A 23,005-nucleotide genomic window follows, 5' to 3' on the forward strand; every position below is an offset into this window, starting at 1 on the left:
GTTCGACGGAAGCTTTTCACCAACGCAGTGTGCATTTTACCGTTATGTTCTTTTCTTTTTCGTTGACAAATTGAAAATAATGTGCGTACTTCCATAAACCAAACGCTGTCCTCTCTGCTATCTTGCCGGGAGTTCGAAAAAAAAACCCCACACACACAGGGTCAGGCGCAGGGCACAGACGTATCACAGCCATTTACTTTACGATCACAGAGCTTCGGCTCCGCTGATACATCCGCAGGTGGCACAGTAGACCTAGGACTACTGTCTGACAAAAAGCAGGCTGCAGTCGGGATTTTCCTTTCCTTAAAATAACGGATTACTTTAAAAAATAAAATAACGAAGTTACTGATTACTTACGCACGAAACTAACGCGTTAAGTTACACATTTCAGGGAAAAAGTAATTAGAGTACTCTAACGCGTTACTTTGTAACGCGTTACCCACAACACTGCTGACCAGTAGTGTATATTGTTATTACAAAATATTTATATTTTAAAAACATAGCTTCTTTCTTTTTTTTCTTTTTTTTTTACTTTTTATTCATCAAAGTATCCTAAAAAAGTGTCACATGTTCTGAAAAAATATTAAGCAGCAGAACTGTTTTCAACTTTGATAATGAATCATCATATTAGAATGATTTCTAAAGGATCATGTGATAATGATCCTAAAAATTCAGCTTTGCATCACAGAAATAAATGATAATTTAAAGTATAACACATTTAAAAACAATTATTTTAAATTGTAATAATATATCACAATATTTCATTTTTTTCTGTATTTTTGATCAAGTAAATGCAGGCTTGATTAGCAGAAGAAACTTATTTCAAAAACATAAAAAATAGCAATGTTTCCAAACTTTTGGTCTGTACTGTGTGTGTGTATATATATATATATATGTGTGTGTGTGTGTGTGTGTGTGAACAATATTAATAAAATGAAGACACAGTAGTAAAGAAATAAACATTTTGACAGTTTGAAAAAACAATGACAAATTCTCATGAACTGCTTTATGATTACCTTTCACTGATATCAGTACAAAATCTCAAATGAAATGCATTAATAAAATTATACTATTGTAAAATATAAATGTAACTAAACTAGTTAATTTATAATATAAAAATAATAAAGTTCGGTCGATACGTGTTAGAAAATACATTGCAGATCCCAGCTCAAATGAATCTTCATCCTGAACATTGGTCAATGAAAACAGGACTCTCCATGCAAATAACTCCTTTCTTTGATTTTTCAGTGCTGACAGGCATCATTAGCCTAACAAATGCATGAACACTGTGTTTGTCATTGTTACGACTGCAGTACAAAATCTACTGGTTAATAAAACATCATCTGATCTGCTAACAGCATTACATAAACCCAGAGCTCATTTGTCACTGTCTGCTTTACATGATATGAATGAACTAAACACATAAAGAGAAAATTTCAGTCAGGAAAACTTGTGTCATCATTGTCACGGTGTCTGTTCTGTGTTTCCCTGGGTCTCCACTAGTGGTCTCACTTCCCCTTAGGCACCTCACCGCAGGCACTACAATTCCCACAAGGCCTTGTCCCTTCATCACAGTAATTGCACTCCTGTTAATTGCACTCAGGTGTCTTCACTTCATAGTCATTTCCCTGCCTATTTAAACCGGTCTGTTTCTGTTTGTTTGATGGAGTCCTTATTTTCCGTCACCTGGTTTCCTCGCGTTCCTAGTTTTTTGAGATCCTGTTTGTTTGTGTTTTGGACTGATTTTTGGTTTTGACCCCCTGCTTGTTTGATTCTGATTTTGGATTACCCATTAAACTCACACTGCTTTTGGATCTCTCGTCTCCTGTGTCCCAGTCGTTACAGATCGTTACAATAATTTACTCTGGACACCTCTGAGCAAAGAAGTATTATTAAATTATCAACCCAGAATTATAATATTAAAGAATAATAGTAGTAGTCCATATAACTCATGCTCTACAGATCATCTGAACCCAGTAGGACAGACATACATTGCAATGGTCTTATGGCTGAAAAGATCTTAAATTGCATTCATATTCACTTGCATTCATATTCAGAGTTGTCCAGTAGTAGTTTCGTGCCTCCATTTATTTTTACCTGCTGCTCCTCCATATGTCCAGCAGTGGTCAGTGTCTCTCGACACACCTACTGATACTGGAACTGAGCGGCTTATAAAATAAAATAAAAATCAATCAATAATGAGTTGATTATACATACATATATATATATATATATATATATATACTTTTCAAATGAATGACTCCATTTTAGATTAGATTAGATTAACCTTTATTGTCATTACACATGTAAGTTACAAGGCAACAAAAAGCAATTAGCATCTATCCAGAAGTGCAATAAGCAGTAAGTACAGGATATACGGTGTCTACAATATGTTACAAATGTACAATAAATATACAAATAAGGCAGTACTAAGGACATAATTCACAGATTTTATGTAGATTTTATGTAGATTTTACGTATTACAGGATTATGTAATACGTGTATGTACACTATAAGCAGAAACTAGGAACATCATTTACACTAGTACAATGGACAGAAAAAAAGTGCATAGAAAAAATATTTCTGTGTGCAAATGGACTACTCAGTATTCTGGATGAACAGACAGCAGTGTAAGTAATAAGTTAACTGTTTTTGCTAGTATGTAAACCAGATGTAGTGATGAGGAGGGGCGAGGAGTCTGTGTGTATGGTGTTTGTGTGTGTGTGTGGGGGGGGGCTGTTTCTCAGAGGGCAGAGTTCAGCAAGGAGAGAGCTGTAGGGAAAAAGCTGTTCCTGAATCTTGTGGTCCTTGTCCGGAGGCTCCTGATGCGCCTCCTGAAGGGCAGGAGGCTAAATAGTCCATTGTCAGGGTGAGAGGAGTCCATGAGAATGCTTTGAGCTTGACGTAGACCCGTTTCCTCTGGATGTCCTCAATAGAAGGAAGTGGTGTCCCTGTGATGCGCTGGGTGGTTTTCACCACCCTCTGCAGTGCCTTGAGGTCAGCCACTGAGCAGTTGCCATACCAGACTGTGATGCAACTGGTCAGGATGCTCTCGATCACACACCGGTAAAACTTCACCAGGATGACCAAAGACAGCTGGTTCTTCTTCAGTGTTCTGATGAAGAAGAGGTGCTGGTGAGCCTTCTTGACCAGGCTGGAGGTGTCTGTGGTCCAGGACAGGTCCTCTGAGATGGTGGTTCCCAGGAACTTGAAGCTGGAGACATGCTCAACAACCATCCCATCAATGTGGATGGGTTCATGCTTGAGTTCACAATTAGCTCCTTTGTCTTACTGGTGTTAAGGAGCAGGTTATTGTCAGCGCACCATGTGGCCAGGTGCTGTACCTCTTCCCTGTACCAAACCCTCCTTTGCGAAGATGTGACCGAGATACTTGATTTCCTCTAGGCCTATCTTGCATTTTTCCTCATTCAGCTTGAAGTTCTTGACCCTTGCTCTCTAGCACTTGCCTCAGTCTGTAATAATGCTGTGCTTTTGTTTCTCCCCAGATCAAAAGATCCTCAATGTATGTCTCAACACCTTCAATTCCTTCAAAAAGTTGTTTCACCGTCCTGTGGAAAACTTCTGGAGCTGAGTTGACCCCAAAAGGGATTCAGAGGAATCTGAAGAGGCCAAAAGGTGTGTTGAATGTACAAAAGCGAGAGCTGGCCTCATCTAATTTGAGTTGCCAAAAACCCGTAAAGCACTGTAAAGCATTTTGCTTTTGAGAGTCTGCTTGTTATTTCTTCTACTGTTGGTAACTGGTAGTGTTCTCTCATTACCGCTGTGTTGAGATCTTGGGGGTCTAAACATATTCTTAATTTCCCATTAGACTTTTCCACAATCACTATGGGGTTTACCCACTGTATGGGCTCTTCAATCCTTTCTATTACTTTTAGTTTTTCCATTCTGTTCAACTCTTTTTTTTAAGGTTTTCTCTCAGGGTCACTGGAATTGTCCTGTGTGGATGAACATTTATCTATTCGGATCGTGTGTTCGCCCTCCAGGCAACCTATGCCTTCAAATACATCAGCATACTCTGTGAAAATATCCATCTTGTCACTTTTGCTCAATTCCATCACTCTCCGTATGAGCCCCATTTGTTCACATGCATTAATTCCTAATATTGGTAAAGCATCTGATTTCACCACAAGGAACTCCAGAGTTTTCTTTTTACATTTAACCATATTATACTTCAAGTCAACTGTCCATTCATCTCTCATCTCACATCTTAGCAAAGTGATTCATTTTATCACAGTTCTTGCATTGTTTGACATATGCGAGGCAATTGCGTGATGCATGCTCCTTTCCACATATTTTGCAATTAAAAGTGCTTATTTTTCATTGCATCAACGTGCTTGCTTTCACGTGCAATGGCATGTGCGTTTTGATCTTTGTCATTCATTTGCTTCATCTGAGCTTTTGTCATTTCTGACGCGATACACAGCTGGGAAGTTTTTTCAAGACTAATGTAAACTTCTCTTAAAAGTCTCTCTCTCTGGCATCTGACGTGATTCCACACACTCGATTTCTTATCAGAGATTCCTGCAACAGTCCAAACTCGCATGATTTTGCCTTTAGCTTTAGTTCGGTAATATATTGGCTAATTGGCATGTCCCTTTCCACACACGTGAAAAACTTATATCTCTCGAAGGTCATTTTCTTCTTCGGGTTACAGTACTCTTCAAATTTCTCCATTATTTTAGACAGATTTTGTTTATCATCGTGTTTTTCAAACGTGAAGGTATTATACACTTCAAACGCTTTTTCTACGGCTACATGAAGAAATATTGAGGACTTTACCTTGGCTAGTTTTGCTAGCGCTTCCAGTTGCATTTAGATACAGCTCAAATTTTTGTTGAAATCTCTGCCAGTTTTCCGACAAATTACCGTGCAGTAAATCAAGTCCTGCAGGTGGCTTTAATCCTTCCATCTTCATTACACTGTCCGTCACTTTATTTTCTTCAGAACTTTACTTCTGACATCATGTTTCGATGTGATGTATGGAGAACACCTGAGACACGTTCTATGTTTTAGCCATGTCAGTTTAATCTGCCTTAGCCTTAGCCTGTACCCTGTAGCCCCGACATTACATTTAGACTTAAGGGGTGGCAATAGGTGAGTCATTAATCACGTGTCATGACAGGGCATATGTTTTATTTTGGCAGACAAAGGAATATGCTGCTGATAGTGTTTTCACAGCTTCAGAGTGAGGATCTATATCATAGAGCTCGGATTCCCTCTAGTGTTTATCTTATAAATTACACCCTTTGTGAGAATTGTGATATTCATGGTTTGAAGAATAATATTCAATACGAAAACAAATATTTTGTTAGGTATTCTCACTACCTTAAATACGTTTTTTTTTTAACCTTAAAATGTAAACGTTTATCAAACTAATATTAATAAGAGAGTTGATAGTGCTTTCACAGCTTCAGAGTGAGGATCTATACCATAGCTCTCATCCATACCATAGATTATTTTATAAAATTACACCCTTCATGAGAATTGCGATATTCAAGTTTGAAGTATAATATTCAATATGAAAACAAATATTTTGTTGGGTATTCTCATTACCTTTAATATATTATTTTATCCAGAAAAATTTTATGTTTATCAAGCCAATATTTATAAGAGATGTGTATGGCTATACCTTAAGGAGATCTCAGAGGTGATAAAAGTAGACACACTCATTTAAAAAGTGGCACATGTCTTTGTTCACACATTTCCTCTTCGTGGTTTTGAACAATGTTTATACATGGATCATTTCACAACAGAAAATAATTTTCATTTAATTGTTTTTTTATTTGTCGTGGCAGCCCATCTGATCGATGAAAAAGATGGTAAAGTAACTGTTTTTTTATAAGTAAAAACTTTTTTTTTTTTTCTGGGTTCATACCTGTAATGTCCTGCATGGCGTTAACGCAGCGCCACAGGTTGACTGTATTAGAGTGGTTCAGTAATGCTATGTATCCATTGTTTAGTACATTAGACAATTATCTTGTGTTTATTTATAGATGATGTCTGCATAATTGAGGGGCAAGTCTCACAAAATGGTAAAGTAAATGTTTTTATACTTTGAAAATATATATATAAAATTTATATGACTGAACAATTTCAATCGGCTGTCCATTAATTGTGACTGGGAGGACTTTCTCCGTTTTATTTCTAAAATCAATCACAAGTTCTTTAGTCTTCCCTATATTTAGTTTTAGAAAGTTTGACTCACACCAGCTAGAAAAAGACTGAACCTCCCTTCTATAAGCAAGGTCATCCCCCTGATTCAGTAGACCTACTAAGGCAGTGTCGTCAGAGAATTTTTGTACCAGACAGGATGACTGACTATGCCTATAGTCCGCAGTGTAAAGTGTAAATAAAAAGGGAGATAGAACTGTGCCCTGAGGTGCTCCAGTATTAGTTAAAATAATGTCAGACTCTTTGTTACAAAACCTAAAAAACTGTGGTCGTAATAACAGATAATCTAAAATCCAGGCAATAGTTGTATTATGCAATTTAAAATTAAGTAATTTGTTAGCTAAAATATGTGGCTGTATGGTATTAAAAGCACTTGAAAAAAAAAAACATGATTCTAACAGAACTAGCAGATTCGAGATGACTGTAAATATTATGTAACATAAATAATAGTGCATCATCTACCCCCACATCCTTCCTATATGCAAATTGCAAGGGATCCTGAAAAACAGACACCTGCCTAGTCAGATGATCAAGTACAGCCCTCTCGAAACATTTCATAATGTGTGATGTCAGAGCTATAGGCCTCAGATTAGCAAGACTATTTTGACCTTGGCTTTTTTAGGAATAGGAATAAGGCAAGATGTTTTCCACATAACCTGTATTTTAGCAGAGGACAGAGACAAAGAAAACAGTGAATGAAGGACAGAACATAGCTGATCAGCACACACTTTTAAAGTACGTGGATGTACACCATCGGGGCCTTCTGCCTTATTTGGTTTAATATGCCTTAACTGCTGACGAACCTCTTCCATACTAAGATTAATACCTGAACTACAGTCCTCAGAACTGCTCTGCCTAAGATCAGAGAGGACATTCTCATGTACAGAAGAGAAATCGAGAAAAAGCAGTAACTAATTCAGCATACTATCATCTAAAAACATTGCAACAATTAGATGTTTTGTTTCCAGCCAAGACTTGGAGAAACTTGTTCATGCCTTTATCACCAGCAGGCTGGACTATTTTAATTGAGAAGTCGTGGCCTAGTGGTTAGAGAGTTTGGCTTGTAACCCTAGGGTTGTGGGTTCGAGTCTTGGGCTGGCAATACCACGAATTAGGTGTCCTTGAGCAAGGCACCGAACCCAAACTGCTCCCCGGGTGCCGCAGCATAAAAATGGCTGCCCACTGCTCCGGGTGTGTGTTCACAGTGTGTGTGTGTGTGTTCACTGCTGTGTGTGTGTGCACTTTGGATGGGTTAAATGCAGAGCACAAATTCTGAGTATGGGTAACCATACTTGGCTGTATGTCACGTCACTTAAAACTCACTCACTCACTTAATGGTCTCCTCACCTTTACTTGTATATAAGTCACTAAATGACCTAGGACTGAAATACATTGCAGATATGTTCACTGAATATAAATCTTACAGAGCACTCAGATCACTAGGATCGAGTCAGTTAGAAATACCAAGGGTTCACACAAAACAAGGGGAGTCCTCCTTCAGTTACTATGCTGCCCGCAGTTGTAATCAGCTTCCAGAAGAGATCAGATGTGCTAAAACACTAGTCACATTTAAATCTAGACTCAAAACTCATCTGTTTAGCTGTGCATTTATTGAATGAGCACTGTGCAATGTCCGAACTGATTGCATTATATTTTCACTGTTTTTTTTTTAATGTAAAATCTTTTTCTAACTGTTTTAAATTCATTTTAAATAAGTACAATTTTAATAATTTTAAAAGTTTTAAAATTGCTTGTTTTATTTGTGTTATTATTTTTCTTCATTATTATTTTACTTTCTTTTATGTAAAGCACTTTGAATTACCATTGTGTACTAAATGTGCTATATAAATAAACTTGCCTTGCCTATCTATCTATCAGTCTATCTATCTATGATAAGATACACATCATTAAATGCAAAAAGTCTGGCTGGGCTTAATGGATACTTTTTTATCTTTAAATTATTTAAACAGAACTACCTTAATATTCACTTAAATACATTTCAAATCTATTAAATTCACTTAAAGATAATTGTATACAAACATTGCATTAATTTAACTATTATTAAATTAATTCTCCTATATGCCAGAGGAATTTTGAGGCAGACTGCCACCGAACTAACAATTTTGTTGATCGTAAATGGGCCAATAATTTTGGGAGCAAGCTTATTACTGATGGATTGGGTCAGCACCTCTGGTCAAATGCGTACCCTAAACTACACTCAAAAGGCGATAATTCCATAGCTGAGACCGGTAACAATTTATGTGCATACTCAGCCCACGAGAGCTGCTGGCTCCAAGACGAAGGGTTCTGAAAAGCCAAACATCGCAACATTCGTTCTAAATCTTGGTTGACCCTCTCCATCTGGCCATTACTCTGGGGATGAAACCAGGAAGAAAGACTAACAGTCACCCCCAACACTTTACAAAACTCTCTCCAAAATTTGTAGACAAACTGAAGCCCCCTGTCAGAGACCACATCCATCGGGAGGCCATGTATGGCGAAAAACGTGGTCAATGACAGCAACCACTGTTTCTCTGGCAGACAGTAATATAGGCAGAGGAATTAAATGAGTTGCCTTCGAGAACCGGTCCACCATGGTCAAAACCACCATGTTTCCCTATGAGGGTGGAAGACCTGAAACAAAATCTATTGAAATGTGGGACCTTAAACCCTCTGGCACAAACAAACTACCCGGTGGGCACCCGGACAGGGATATTATCCCTCGAGAGGCTGTGCTGACCTTCGACTCAATCTCCCATATGACTGCAGAAATAAAAAACCTTATGGGAGAGAAGCAGCGCGATTAAACACTTTTTTGAGTTCCTCAGAAAATGATTGGAAAAAAGGGCAGCAAGGAAGCATCTGTTCCCACACGGTGGTTCCCAGATAGATGCATGTCCCGAGAGCAAGGTTATAACAAAAGCCACTTTATATATAAAAACTGGCTGAAATGTTTTGAAATCACTTGTACCCTACCTGATCGAATCCAGTCTCTGCCTGTGTCAGTTTGAGTCTTGCTAAAGTTTTAAATCCCTGCCGCCAAGATGTTCCTCTGTTGGTCATGGATTAAATGGAAAGTGAAACATAAATCTATAGGGGTGATTCGATGAATTCACACACTTTAAAATATTTGAAGCTTCTTTCTTTTTCAAATTCTTATTTACAGCTTTATCATAATTGGCTGTATATTAACTTATTGGGAGAAAACTGGTAGTTCTATGTGACATCAGACATTTGAGCTCCCCTATATTGTCAAAATGGCATAATCAATAGCACCCCACGAATATTCAACTGTAAGATTGGTAATCGATTCAGGCTCCTATAATCGAAGCATTGAATTGTCAACTATTCAGGGTCACCCCTGAACACAACCTACTGCACATTTAGCATATCTCCTTAAAGGGATACTCCATCCCAAAATGAAAATTTTGTCATTAATCACTTACCCCCATGTCGTCCCAAACCCGTAAAATCTCCTTTCATCTTCAGAACACAATTTAAGATATTTTGGATGAAAACCTAGAGGTCCATGAAAGGTATGGAAGTCATCGTCAGAATACTCCATCTTACGTGCAATCTGAGTTATATGAAGTGACAGCAACACTTTTTGGAAGCGAAGAAAACAAAAATAATGACTTTATTCAATAATTCCTTTGTCAACGGTCTCCTCTGTGTCTCTTCATATCACCATATGCTGCTTTTGCTATTCTATGTCATCTGCGCGACACAAGGATGCGCTGTTTCTACATGTATTTAGCTTTGATTTTAAATAAAACGACACATCCTTCTGGCACAGATTCAGGTCACCTGCTCATTAGTAGAGACTCACAGACTTGAAATGGGTGTGTCAGACAAAAATGACATGCAAAATGAGCAGTGTTGGGGTTCCTCCAGGAATGTGGTTGAGAACCACTGCTGTAGAGAACTATAGAGGCATCACCATGGTATTACAGACTTATTTTAATAAGACCGTCTTACTAAAGACAACCATGGACTTATTTTATGCAACAGCCTTTCCCCACTGACTTTAGTTGGTCAGGCTAATTCTTAGACTCAGACTTGTTTGCATGCTTTGTTAAATATTTAAATCCAAAAGCATCAATGTTTTACTATAACAAGTGATACATGAATCATAATGAATTACTTTATCAGGATTTAAAATTAGTCACACAGAAATAAAGCGGTATGAACATAGCTTGCTTATTAAGTGGATTCTGTTTCGTTGTAGTCACAATAGCCTATATACATAGCATTTTTGAAAGATTGAACATTTCTATATTTTTCTAAAAGCTTCCGAACAAGAAATGTATATATTTTTTATGACATAGACTACACGGAGCTAAACTCTCGAGACGAGACTTACCACAGATAAAATAAGTTACTAAATAAATACACGATTGTGATAGAGAATAAGAAGCTGATATCTGATTTATTCACATTGGACCTAGTTATTTCAAACACTCGCTACTGACTGAAAGTGAGTTTTGAGCTCAACTTATTCTAAACGTTTTTAATGCTGGTGTTATATCTGTTAGCTTTATGAAATGATCCGCAGCACCGACTCTCTCCAGACGCAGATAAACTCCGCCTTTGTTCATAACCACTTCTCTTATGGCTATGTTTATGCAACCTGCTCCATGTGGAGCTTAAGAAACAATTGAAATGACTTGTGATTTACACAGTCCCTCTGGAAATGGAAGGTCAGGTCGAGTGCATTGCATTATGGGATGCCACTGTTCTCCATGCAGTCTGCCGTAGCTGGATAAGGACAAGTTAGAATTCCAGCTCACGGTTATTTCCTAATCATTGAATGAAGTGTATAGCCTGAACAGCATGATGAAAGCAGGAGCACAGAATGATCAGTCCTGCTCCTGAAGATCTGCTTTCTTGAAAGGTAGAGATCCAATCATAATCAAATATTGGGGATCTTCAGGAACACGACTGAGGACGGCTTTACGTAGTTGAGTTCAATAAGCAAAAGATCAGACATGGCGCCCTCTAGACGACTCATCGGGCCTCTAAACTGGGGAAGATTAAAAATTACTTTTTTAAGCAATTTCTTCAAATGTAGTAACTTGCACTCTTATAGTATTTTTTTAACCACAAATTAATTCTATGTGGATAATCCCACCCTGTTTTTGTTTCACTGAAGAACATGATTTACTTGAAAATGCATCAGACTGTGGATGTAAAATGGGTTGTGAACAGCATTTTATATTTATTTTATTTATTAGTATTATTAACATCACATCTCACTTGTAGATCATAATAGCGTAAACTGTGTAGTTGGCAGCAAAAAAACTTTTTTTTTTTTTGTTTTTTTTTTTCAGCAACACATATTTTGTTGGGGCTGGTAATTTCTTGCATTAATTAGATTAATTAATTGTGGAGAAAAATAATGTGTTAAAATTATTAACACATTTAACACACTTGCTCCGCCCCAGGCTTTGTGGATCATCTGCAATTTCATTCAGTCGATTGATGACTAGTCAAACAAGCCTAATGATTCAATGAACAATTCATAAAGAACCATTTACTTCACTCCTGAATGAATCAGCCATTTGAACGAATCAAACGAATGAATAAATGACTCGATGACTTAAATCATTAAGACATTTACCACCACCTACTGGCAGTTTTAGTTTAATATTTAGAGTATCATTTCATCAATTAAATATTTTTTTCATAGTAATAATAATAAAATTAAAAAAATTATAATTATTAAAGTTATAGTTTTTTTTTTATTGCTGTCCTATTTAAGTGGCGGTTTGAATGTTAGTTTTAATGTATCAAACATGGAATCAAAACCAAGAAGGGCGAGAAAGCCAAACTGGACAGAGGAACAGTGTTTACTGTTAGCCCAGTTAGTGGATGAACACAATGCCATTCTTAAAGGAAAATTAACGGTTCATTCCCCCTGCTTGTGCGCACCTATAAGCCTGCTATATTCATAAATGCAGTTTTTTGAGCCTGCAAGGTGGGAATGTCCAGTGGAAAAGCGTCTTATTAACTCACTGTCATCTATTGTCTGCAACACATTTCTTCTGTCTCTCAGCCATTTTCTCCTCTGCTAAAGAAACTCTTAAGCCTCTTAAAAGTCCTTGTCTGTGCTCCTAACAAGTTTGACCTTAAGACCTCTTTTAAGGGTTAAGATGCTTTCTGAATTACTTTTTTCTTTACTAGGATTTTTTCTTTAATTTTAAGAGTGAACACCCACATTTCCAAGAATTTTCTTAGAATTTTGTCACTAAGAGCTACTTTTTGCAGTAAGATTCTTTATGAATACTGGCCCTGATGTTTAAATTATTACTTGCTGCTAGGAAGGAATATTTAGTTTTACATTTACATTTATTCATTTTGCAGACGCTTTCATCCAAAGCGACATACAATTGGAGGATACATAAAGCAGTTCTTCTTAAAGAGGAAACAGACACAGGAGGTGCTTGTAATACCAAGTTTTAGATATTGTTCAAATAAGTACAAGCTAGAGAGAGAAATAATAATAAAAAAAAGAATGAGAACATTTTTTAACAATGAAGTCTAGTAAGAGATCAGTTTTCAGCTGTCGCTTGAAAATTGTCAGGGATTCAGCAGGATAGGGATGGGAAGATCATTCCACCAGCCACAAACAGTGAACGAGAATGTTCTGGAAAGTTATTTTAAGCCTCTCTGTGATGGTACCATGAAACGTCACTCACTAGCGGATCTCAGACTTCTGGAGGGGATGTAGATACATAATAATGAGTGGAAGTAGGCATGTGCTGAGCCTGTGGCTGTTCTATGTGCAAGCATTAATGTCTTGAACTTGATGCGAGCCGCAACCTGTAACCAGTGCAAGGAGAAGTGTAACATTGGTTCTTTTGGGCTTGTTGAAGACCAGTCGTGCTGTATTCTGAACTTTTCTACCTATTTCTTTTTATTTTCACTGTAGTTTATATTTTTGATTGCACTTACTGGTAATAATAATTGCTATCAGCTAAGAAGGAGTCTGTTTTATTTGCATTGCTCCCTTCCTGTACTAAAGTGCAAACTGTAGTTTCGATTTGAGCAATTGCCCTGCTATAGACTATTGGCTGTGCTTATTAGAAGGCGGCCACAGCTGTTTTCACTTTAGTGTATTAGACTGTGTATTAATTTGATGTCTGTGCACTGACGCAGAAGCATTCAGGCCTCGTGTTCAGCCTCCTCATGAAGACCGACCACTGTAAAGACCTGCAACTTTACAGAGCAATGAAACCGCCAGCACACTAAGTATTATTTTTATCTTCCCTTTAGACACTCTGCTTTCCTGTCCTCTTTTTTTCCGCCTCTGTGATGTGTCTCCATAACATTCCGGTTGTCTCTCTACAGTGCTTTAATGTCACACACAGACACAACACAATCTTGCTAACCTGCATCCTATCTTTTCATCCTCTACAGCACATTTTTCTTTATCTGTCTTGGTCAGGACTCCCTGGGAGTAGAGTTATTGTAACATAATGGGACCTTTCCTGGTTAAATAAAGGTTATATAAAAAAATAAAAAATTGAAGTCTGTTGCCTGAACAGCATGATGGAAGCTGAAGGCAGCAGGAGCTCAGAATGATCAGTTCTGCTCCTGAAGATTTGCTTTCTTGAAAGATCGAGATCCAAACACATCTGAACCACTGTTGCCAACTTCTTTCAAAGGAAAGTAGTTAATGCTGCTCAAAAAGTTGCAGAATGTGCTAAATGATGTGATAGGCTAATAAGCATAACCATTTTCATGACATAATTTCATCATATTTGCATTCTACGTAGTGTTAGTCTTTAACATTTGTTTGTTTCTCTCCTTCTCTCAGTACTCACACACTGTTTTTATATTTAAATTTAAAATAAAAGAATTTCATTTATAGTTTTAGTTCATTTTTAGTTCTATCTGTTGTCAGACAACGAGATGAATTTGAAATAGTGTACCATACTGTACCGATTAGCTTGATATATATATATATATTTTTATATATATTTATATATTTATTTTTTTTTTAAGTAAAAATGCTACAAATAACATATTTTTGCTGCGTTATTATGATATATAGATCTCAAGGACAAGATGCATTTTTATACTCAGTATCGAGGCAATTCGTTCTGTGCCTAAAAAGTATCGAACATGATACCCAGCCCTTTTAAAAAGCAACTCTGCCATCTATATTGGATACGACAGGAATGGCACAGCAAAAAAAAAAATATATATATATATATATACAGTCGTACTATGTGTCACTATTGCTTTGTTATAGATTGCTTGATATGTCCTGATTAGGTAGTTTACTATGCAAAACTGTTATCTGTTATCAAAACTGTTATTAGAAAATAGCCTGCTTCTTATTGATTTGAATTTTTTACAATGTAAAAACCATACAAAATGGTACAAATGGAAGGCAAACTTGATTTCTCATGTCATGATCCCTTTAAGTGTTGAAAAGTGTTTAATAGGTTGGTGCTTTTTGCTTGTGAGAAAAATGTTATGCATTTATTTTAATCCTCCCAAACACCTTTATATATTGTTAAAGGAGGCACATGTAGCAGTTAAACTACAATGCTAAAACATTCTTCCATTTTTCGGTCATATTTAGGTGTACATATCTATCAACTAAATGAATAATTAAAAAATGAATATATGTAAATATTTTTGAGAAATTACTATACATTTTCTAATGCAATAATCTAATGTAATAATTCAGATATCTAAGAATGAATTGCATTAAATAACATTTCACTTCAAAGAACAAACAGGTGATTGTTTCAGTACAGTCCTGTTCTTCTGGAAGACTTTCCCGTTGGGTTGCGTCCTCCATGTCAGTATGACGTTCTGATCGCTCAGCGTCTGATTTAACTAAACACAGAAACAGTCTTCAGTTACTCAGTGGATAAATCCCACACAGACAAGTTTGAGGCATTTCAACTCAAAATTAACATCTATTACTTTACAAATCTTACAAAAATATCAGAATTTGTCAAAGATCCAAACACAAAACATTGTGTTTTGTCTCTACATAAAGACTGACTGAGGTGGGTTTTGTTTTTTTTACAACCCGATTCCCAATAAGTTGGGACAACTTACAAATTGTGGATAAAAACAGAATGACATATCAAATGTTTAAACTGAGAAAATGTATAATTTTAAGGGAAAAATACGTCGATTTTAAATTTCACGGCATCAACACATCTCAAAAAAGTTGGGACAAGGCCATGTTTAGCACTGTGTGGCATCCCCTCTTCTTTTTATAACAGTCTGCAAACGTCTGGGGACTGAGGAGACAAGTCACTCAAGTTTAGGAATTGGAATGTTGTCCCATTCTTGTCTAATACAGGCTTCTAGTTGCTCAACTGTCTTAGGTCTTCTTTGTCACATCTTCCTCTTTATGATGAACCAAATGTTTTCTATGGGTGAAAGATCTGTTCTGCAGGCTGGCAATTTCAGTACCCGTATCCTTATTCTACGTAGCCATGATGTTGTAATTGATGCAATATGTGGTTTGACATTGTCATGTTGGACTTCCCTGAAAGAGACAATGTTCCCATCCAACATATGTTGTTCTAGAACTTGGATATACCTTTCAGCATTGATAGTGTCTTTCCAGATGTGTAAGCTGTCCATGCCACACACACTCATCCAACCCCATACCATCAGAGATGCAGGCTGCTGAACTGAGCGCTGATAACAACTTGTAGCTCTCATGAAATCCAAAATTAGCCAATATTTGGCATGACATTTCAAAATGTCTCACTTTCAACATTTTATATGTTATCTATATTCTTTTGTGAATAAAATATAAGTTTATGGGATTTGTAAATTATTCCATTCCTTTTTTACTCACAATTTGTACAGTGTCCCAACTTTTTTGGAATCGTGTTTGTAGACTGATGTCTAAACATTTGTGTTTTCTGTATGATCAACAATTAATTTTAGTCAGATGAGTAATATAAAATCCACCTTGTTTAAGACGAGCTCCTTCAGTTCAGCTTCATCCACATTCTCAGCAGCTTTCACCTGGACTCGGATCACCTGCTTCTTGACTGTGGGAGAAACATATCATATATGTTACTCACTTTCACTATATCTTGCTTTATGAACACATAAATCAGAAATTCATAAACGTTTGGTCAACCAAATCCCTTTGAACAAAAATCTTAAGCAGTTACTTATATCTGCACCTGAGATTTTAGTTTGAGGTATTCAATTTTTGTTGAATTGTATAAGCATAATCTTTTTAGTTAAGAATATTAATGAAATAAAATGTAAAAAATTTAATTCTGTGAAATTTTAATGGAAACTGTTTAAATTTGTTATAAAATATATATTTTGGAGAACATTTTGCGAATAAACAAAACTGATTTAATAGGGCTCTACAACTAGGGTGTCTGTGCACTGACGCGGAAGCATTTGCAGAAGTATTCAGTCCTCGTGTTCAACCTCTTTGTTTGAAGATCACCAGTGTAAAGATCTGCAACTTTACCTTCGCGACTTCACAGAGCAATGAAACCAACAACATACTAATTATTATTTTTACCTTCCTTCCATGTATTACATGGAACATGTATTAGTGATTAGTTAATGATGAACTAATCATTTTCAAAACATTTATAAGTGACATTCTAAAAAGTTTGTGTATGTTTTGTTAATTCATTTACAAGTAATCAGTTAATGATGAACTAATCATATACAAAACATGACTATGCGTTCACAAATGATTAATAAGTTGTATGTTAATATTTTAATTTGTTAGATTGTTGTAAATAATTTACAAGTGATAAGATGAAGATTAACTAATCATTTACAAAACATGTAATGTTCACATGTTCACAAATGATTATTAAGTAACATGCTAACAATTTACAAATCTGTCGTAATTTATTTTTAAAATAGATAGCTTTATGAAATAATTAAACCAGTGTGTTGTGCTAAACATTTCTCTCATCAGCACAGACTTGTGTTCTGTATGGAGTGTGTGGGATCTAGTGATAATGTGAACCGGTTTTACCCTCCACTCAAGATAACTTCTCTTACACACAGAGTATTTTAACACTGTTAAATAATAGTACAATGTTAACTTTTGATGAATAATAAGTGATTAATAATATATTAATTAGTAACTTCTTAATCATCTACTAAGTACTTGTTGCTTATTTCACAAAATGCTTTTTTTAAAGATAACTTACAACAGATTTGTAAGTCATTGGCATGTTACTTAATAATCATTTTTGAACATAAAGTCATGTTTTGTAAATGATTAGTTCATCATCACTTAGCCAATAGAATACATTGTGTCTCTACTGACAACATTAAATCTCCCTATTTAAAATATCCAATAGAGGTTCCTCAAGGCTCCATACTTGCACCTATTATTTTTTTTCTTTATACATTAATGACCTGCCTACAGTGTGCCAAAACATCAATATATTAATGTATGCAGATGACGCAGTAATTTTTACACATGCAAAAACTGTTCAAGAAGCCTCTCAGTCACTTACATCTGCATTGAGCCGTGTACAGGAGTGGCTCATTAAATCATGTCTACTACTGAACCCTAAAAAAACTGTTTGTATGATGTTTTCTAAGCGGCAGATTGAAATGACTCGCTCAAATATATTTTTAAACCGAGAAGAACTACAGATAAATAACTTGGCATTGTATTAGATCCAACACTATCTTTTAAAAATCATATTAAAAACTTATCAAAAACTGTTAAATTTAATCTTGCTAACTTTAGATATATTAGACCATCTCTGTCATATAAAGTAGCCAGAATGTTTCTTCACTCTATGATCCTTTCTCATATTGAATATGGTTTTACAAACTGGTCACTCACAAACGCAACAACGCTCAAAAAAATGGAGTCACTTTTCAAACAAGCTCTAAAAATTTTAGACCAGAAACCACTCTCATATCATCACTGCTTAATATTACAAAAATATAACCTACTAAGCTTTGCAAATTTCTTAAAGCTCAAGTATGCCTGTGCTATATATAAGATCTTACATGGTCTTGCCCCATCACCACTAAGTGATTACATTAAAGTGAAAACAACAGGCGGAGGCAGAAGTGTAACCAGGGCTTGCACGAGAGGTGATTGTGTGGTGCCTCACAGACATACAGCATTCAGACAATATGTACTATAAATTAAGGGGATAGAGATCTGGAACAAATTACTGGTTGCTGTGAGAGAAAGCCCGACTTTGCCCAGTTTTAAAAACCAACTTAATCACTGGCTTAAAACAAATCAAGTATGTGCCCACTAATGATATTTGTTGTAATTTAGATAAATGGGTATGGTTCATTTTATTACTTTATAAGTGTATGTATGTATACCAAACTAGATCAAGCACTTGGCAGCATCTAATAGCACTTTACTTTGTATGTGTATATGTGTGTGTCCGTCGTAGTAGGAGTATGCCATATTAGATGCCATGTTTGCTAACTGCGGCATTTCTTATATGTTGTTGTTAAATGTAGTGTCTTTTAAATTAAGTCAAATCATGTTTAAATTAAATGTTTAGCTGTGTTACTAGGTGTTGTTGAAGACCTCGCATGGGACTACAAATGTAAAATAGCCTGGGGGCTAACTTTGGCATATGTACATTACTGAAAAGCTATGTTCATTCATATGCACTGTCCCTTTTAAATAAATAAATAAACAATCATTATCTAATCACTTGCCAGTCAAGCAGCACCTCAGCCTGGAGAGAGGTGTCTAGCAGTACACACATCACATGTGAATCAACATTTGCTAACTGCAATGGTTCAATAATAACGGTTCATTTATGATATGTCTTGTTATTAGTTTGTACCCATAATTATTGATAGCTTAGAAAAGATCTGTAGAAACATTTTAAAAGTAGACAAATTTTCTGCCAGGACAATATTTGTGAAGTTTACAGACATTTTCTACACAAAATGCAAAGCATGATTTAAAATACAGTCAAAATGCCTGTTAAATATCAGTAAAGAAAATAATTTCATATTAACGGTACATTTTGCCCAATTTGTCCAATAAGATTCCAATAATAATCTGTGTGATCCGGAGTTTCCCATGAGGGCAAAACAATTCCCCACACCGATTTCACTGCATGTTCAAGTTGATCATGCAAATTTGACCAACCGAAAGATACTGGGGTTGAAAGTGATATCTTTGTGAGCTGTACTTTGTACATCTTTACACTGCTGACAATGGAACTATTTTTTTTCCCATGTGAAATTTCACTAATGTTACAGCACTTTAACAATCTAGAATGAGGTGTTAGAAATGACCTGTTCCATAAACCTCCACCTCACACAGCGTGAGAATCGCCTGGATGTTAGGAATGTACATGTTCACATAACGACCTTCCATTCCTCCACAAGAGAAACTGACAGAACTGCCTGCTGGGACAAGTGAAGTGACACCACATCTACAGAGAGAAAGAGAGAAACCATGAGACAATCAGCTGACCTGGGCCGAGTTTCCCGATAATGATTGATCTTAGAGCTTAAGAACGTTTTCTATGAGTAATTTTACGATAGTTTGTTATTGTTTCACATGTGTTTCCCAACAATGCACATAAAGAAACCGCACGTAGTTGTGCTTTAAGTGCTACTCAGGAGTCGCTATCGGTTTGTCAATTTCTGAAATGTCGCCATATAAAATGACTCTTAATTGTAGTACACGATCGTTTATTGACATTAACCTATTGCTGCGTTCCAGACAGACAACTTGGATATAATAACTATAATACAATATTATATTATATCGTATTATAGTCTACAATATAATACTTTACATAATAATATATGATATGTTGTATACATATTATGTTATGTAAAAAATGTTAGCCTGAATTTACTGTAATTCGCTTTGGATAAAAGCGTCTGCTAAATGCAAACATTTATTTAAATTAATTTATTCATATACAGTAAAGAGAGAGAGAGAGAGTGAGATGTTATTTCCAGGTCTAACACATGGCTAGTTTTTGTGCGCTTCACCAAGTCATTGAGATATTTCCCCCCGAGTCTTTGAAGCATTTCCTACATCTTTTATTCTTTTTTTAATTATTTGTTGTTGTTGTTGTTGTTTTTCAGTCATTTAATTCAAGTGTGTATTTCTAATTTCCCCTGCACTTTTTAATTAATTTATAAAAAAATAAAGAAAACTTGTTATAAAGTGTACAATAAAGCACAATCAAATCCTTATATATAACCACATTGCACTTGAATCAAGTTAAAGGTGTAATCTGCTGATTGTCCTGCATGTGACTGCATAATTCGTTCTTCTTATGAGGCACTTAGGGCTTTACGATTACTCCAGAGCACTCATAGATCTACGATGATTTTCAAGTGCTACTTAAGTTATGATGCTTTTGGGAAACAAAGCGTAATATTAAGATCAGTCTATGATCGTTTTATGAACTTCTTAGACTTACGAAGCTTTTGGGAAACAGCCCTGCTCAAATCGGGTTCTCCTGGCATGTTCATAACTGTTTTCACAAACTTCACCTTGGATTATTGTTGCCGTTGTTTTCCAGAGAGTTTCCGATGCGGATTTCTGCTCCAGACGTTTCATCCAGCCAGCCGTCACCTCTGTTGGTGACGGTCACTTTGTAAATGTAGTAATAATTCAGCAGGTCCAGCCTCCACCATGGGTTGAGCTCGTATGCTGTGTGGGAACAGTATGTATAGGTTTCGTCTGGATAGGGTCTACCTGAAGGAGAATATCTGACGCCATCGATAGCCTTTGCAGCTCTACAGGTGTAAAATGTGGATGACTGTACAGCCGTTCCTTTTAATGCCAAATTCTCTGAAAAACATTTAAAGAGACAGAGGATCAAGACTCAAATGTGTGAAGTTCCAGTACATTCCATTTGGGGTTAGATATAAAATTCCAGTCCAAAACTCTCAATTCCCTTTACTACTACAATAAAATATGAAGTTAATATTTTAATGGATCTGCACTTACATTAACTAACTACAAGCAGTTTTATTTAATTAACCAACACTAACAATGATTAATAAATACTATAAGTTGTGTATTGGTTAATGTTATTTAATGCATGTTAACTAATGGGACATTAGTTACTACTTTTTACCTTTCAAGTTTACTGAACTCCCCTGAATGGAAAAGACACCTGTTACAAAAACAAAATATTTCCATTGCTTTCTGGGATGTGGAACATGTTTTGTTGCATTTGATTCTTTTAAAAAAATTCTAAACAGCATCTATAATTGTACATCATCTGACTGATGCCTGTTATTTATACTTACCCAAAAGTAAGAACAGATAAGAGAGTTCCTCCATCTTGTTTGTTAAAGACCATTAACCAGATACATGTGATGGTCAGATATGACAAGGGCATCAATCTCTTCTTTTACTTGTGTTTCTCTTAGCAGCTTGAGTCTCCACCCTTTGGAAATTCTGACTGGCAGCTTGCTAAATATAATTCATACATTATAGGTCCTCCAGAATTGCTATTCTTAGCACACCTCTCAGGTCAAGTCTTATTTACTAAACAAATCTGGCAAGATGCAAATTAAGATGTGGACAGGAAGGACTGGAAAGACTGGAACTTAAATTAATAATATAGAAGAGAAAGATACATTATCTCGCTTGGAAAGTTTCACCTTAAAGTTTCATTAAAATACTTGGATAAATCGTTAATAGTTTAATAGAACATAAATGTTCAGCTGATTACAGCATTTCTTAAATTCTGTGATGTTTACAGATTTATTCTGTCTTGAATGTTTGTTTATCAGACAGATTGTCAACAACATCTAGACAAACAACAATGTTGCCTGTGATCAACATTTGTTTACAATGACCAATTATTCTCCTTGCTCTGTCAGGTGCTTCCAGGAGATTGTGTTTTGGTCTCTGTAACGACACAAACTTCCTGGCCTGGTCCTCTCTTGTTCTTCACTTTTGTCACTCATATTTTGTATCTTCCCGATCTCGTGACGCAAGACCGGTGAGTGGAGCAGGTGTCGCTCATTTCCAATTACTCCACTGGCCTCGCTCTGTTCCCCCGGCTCTCAGCCCCACCCCACTTGTCACTGTCTCTGGTGGAAAAATTTTCAATCTTTGAAGATTCACAGACAAAGAGATAGATTTCTGAGGTAAATCTTATAGAATAGGTAAAACTCAATAGAAATTCATTACAATAGGGATGGGCCAATGGAAATTCTCATAACTATATAAATCATCAGGAACATAGTGTGAAAGTACAGCTGTACAAAGTTCATTTTGTGTTTGTCCAGTGATAAAATCTGGACAAATGCCTTTAATCTCTACATGTACTGTGTGTTAGTTATAACAGCTCCGGATGAACCTACACAACTTTAGTTAATCTCCTGATTTCTACTCCATCATCGCTGATAATTTCCATGTTGATTTGTGTGTATTTGAATGATCTCAAGCAGGATGTAAATCAGGAGCTCCACATGAGTCCATCATCTGCTCAAAGCTCAAACAAAGACCTGTCACATCATAAAGATCTTTTTGTTTAGCCTCAAACACAGATAAAAGCACCACTTTAAGCTGTTATGTTCAGAGAGATACTTTTGTGAAATCTTCTTTTGTGTGGTAAGTCACGAAACATTAAAAATATGTGTTAAGGCTTAAACTGAATATATATGTAGGGAAGTTTGAACTATTGGGCTAATCAGGAGATTGTGCTCCCCCCAGGGTGTCAGTAAAAACATGGCACAGGATTCAGAACATTCTGACTTTACTGTAGTAAATGTGTGTGTGTGGTCTGAAATAAACAAATAAATAACCTATTACTATAATATAATTACAACATATATACATGATATTCACATCCAA

At 36.0% G+C, this 23,005-nt stretch overlaps 1 protein-coding gene across 1 annotated transcript in view; it reads right to left on the reverse strand.

Annotated features, from left to right (window-relative positions):
- The window catches only part of LOC128017570 (fucolectin-like), a 376,457-nt gene that overhangs the window by 203,519 nt on the left and 149,933 nt on the right, over positions 1-23,005 (reverse strand). Inside the window, exons 3-4 of the mRNA XM_052602975.1 lie at positions 19,462-19,601; positions 16,147-16,229 (exon numbers count right to left, since the gene is read on the reverse strand). Of these exons, the coding sequence (XP_052458935.1) occupies positions 16,147-16,229; positions 19,462-19,601 (223 nt within the window). The remainder of the gene's footprint in view (positions 1-16,146; positions 16,230-19,461; positions 19,602-23,005) is intronic.

Source organism: Carassius gibelio, chromosome A7 (assembly GCF_023724105.1).
Source record: "Carassius gibelio isolate Cgi1373 ecotype wild population from Czech Republic chromosome A7, carGib1.2-hapl.c, whole genome shotgun sequence".
Classification (NCBI taxonomy): domain Eukaryota; kingdom Metazoa; phylum Chordata; class Actinopteri; order Cypriniformes; family Cyprinidae; genus Carassius; species Carassius gibelio.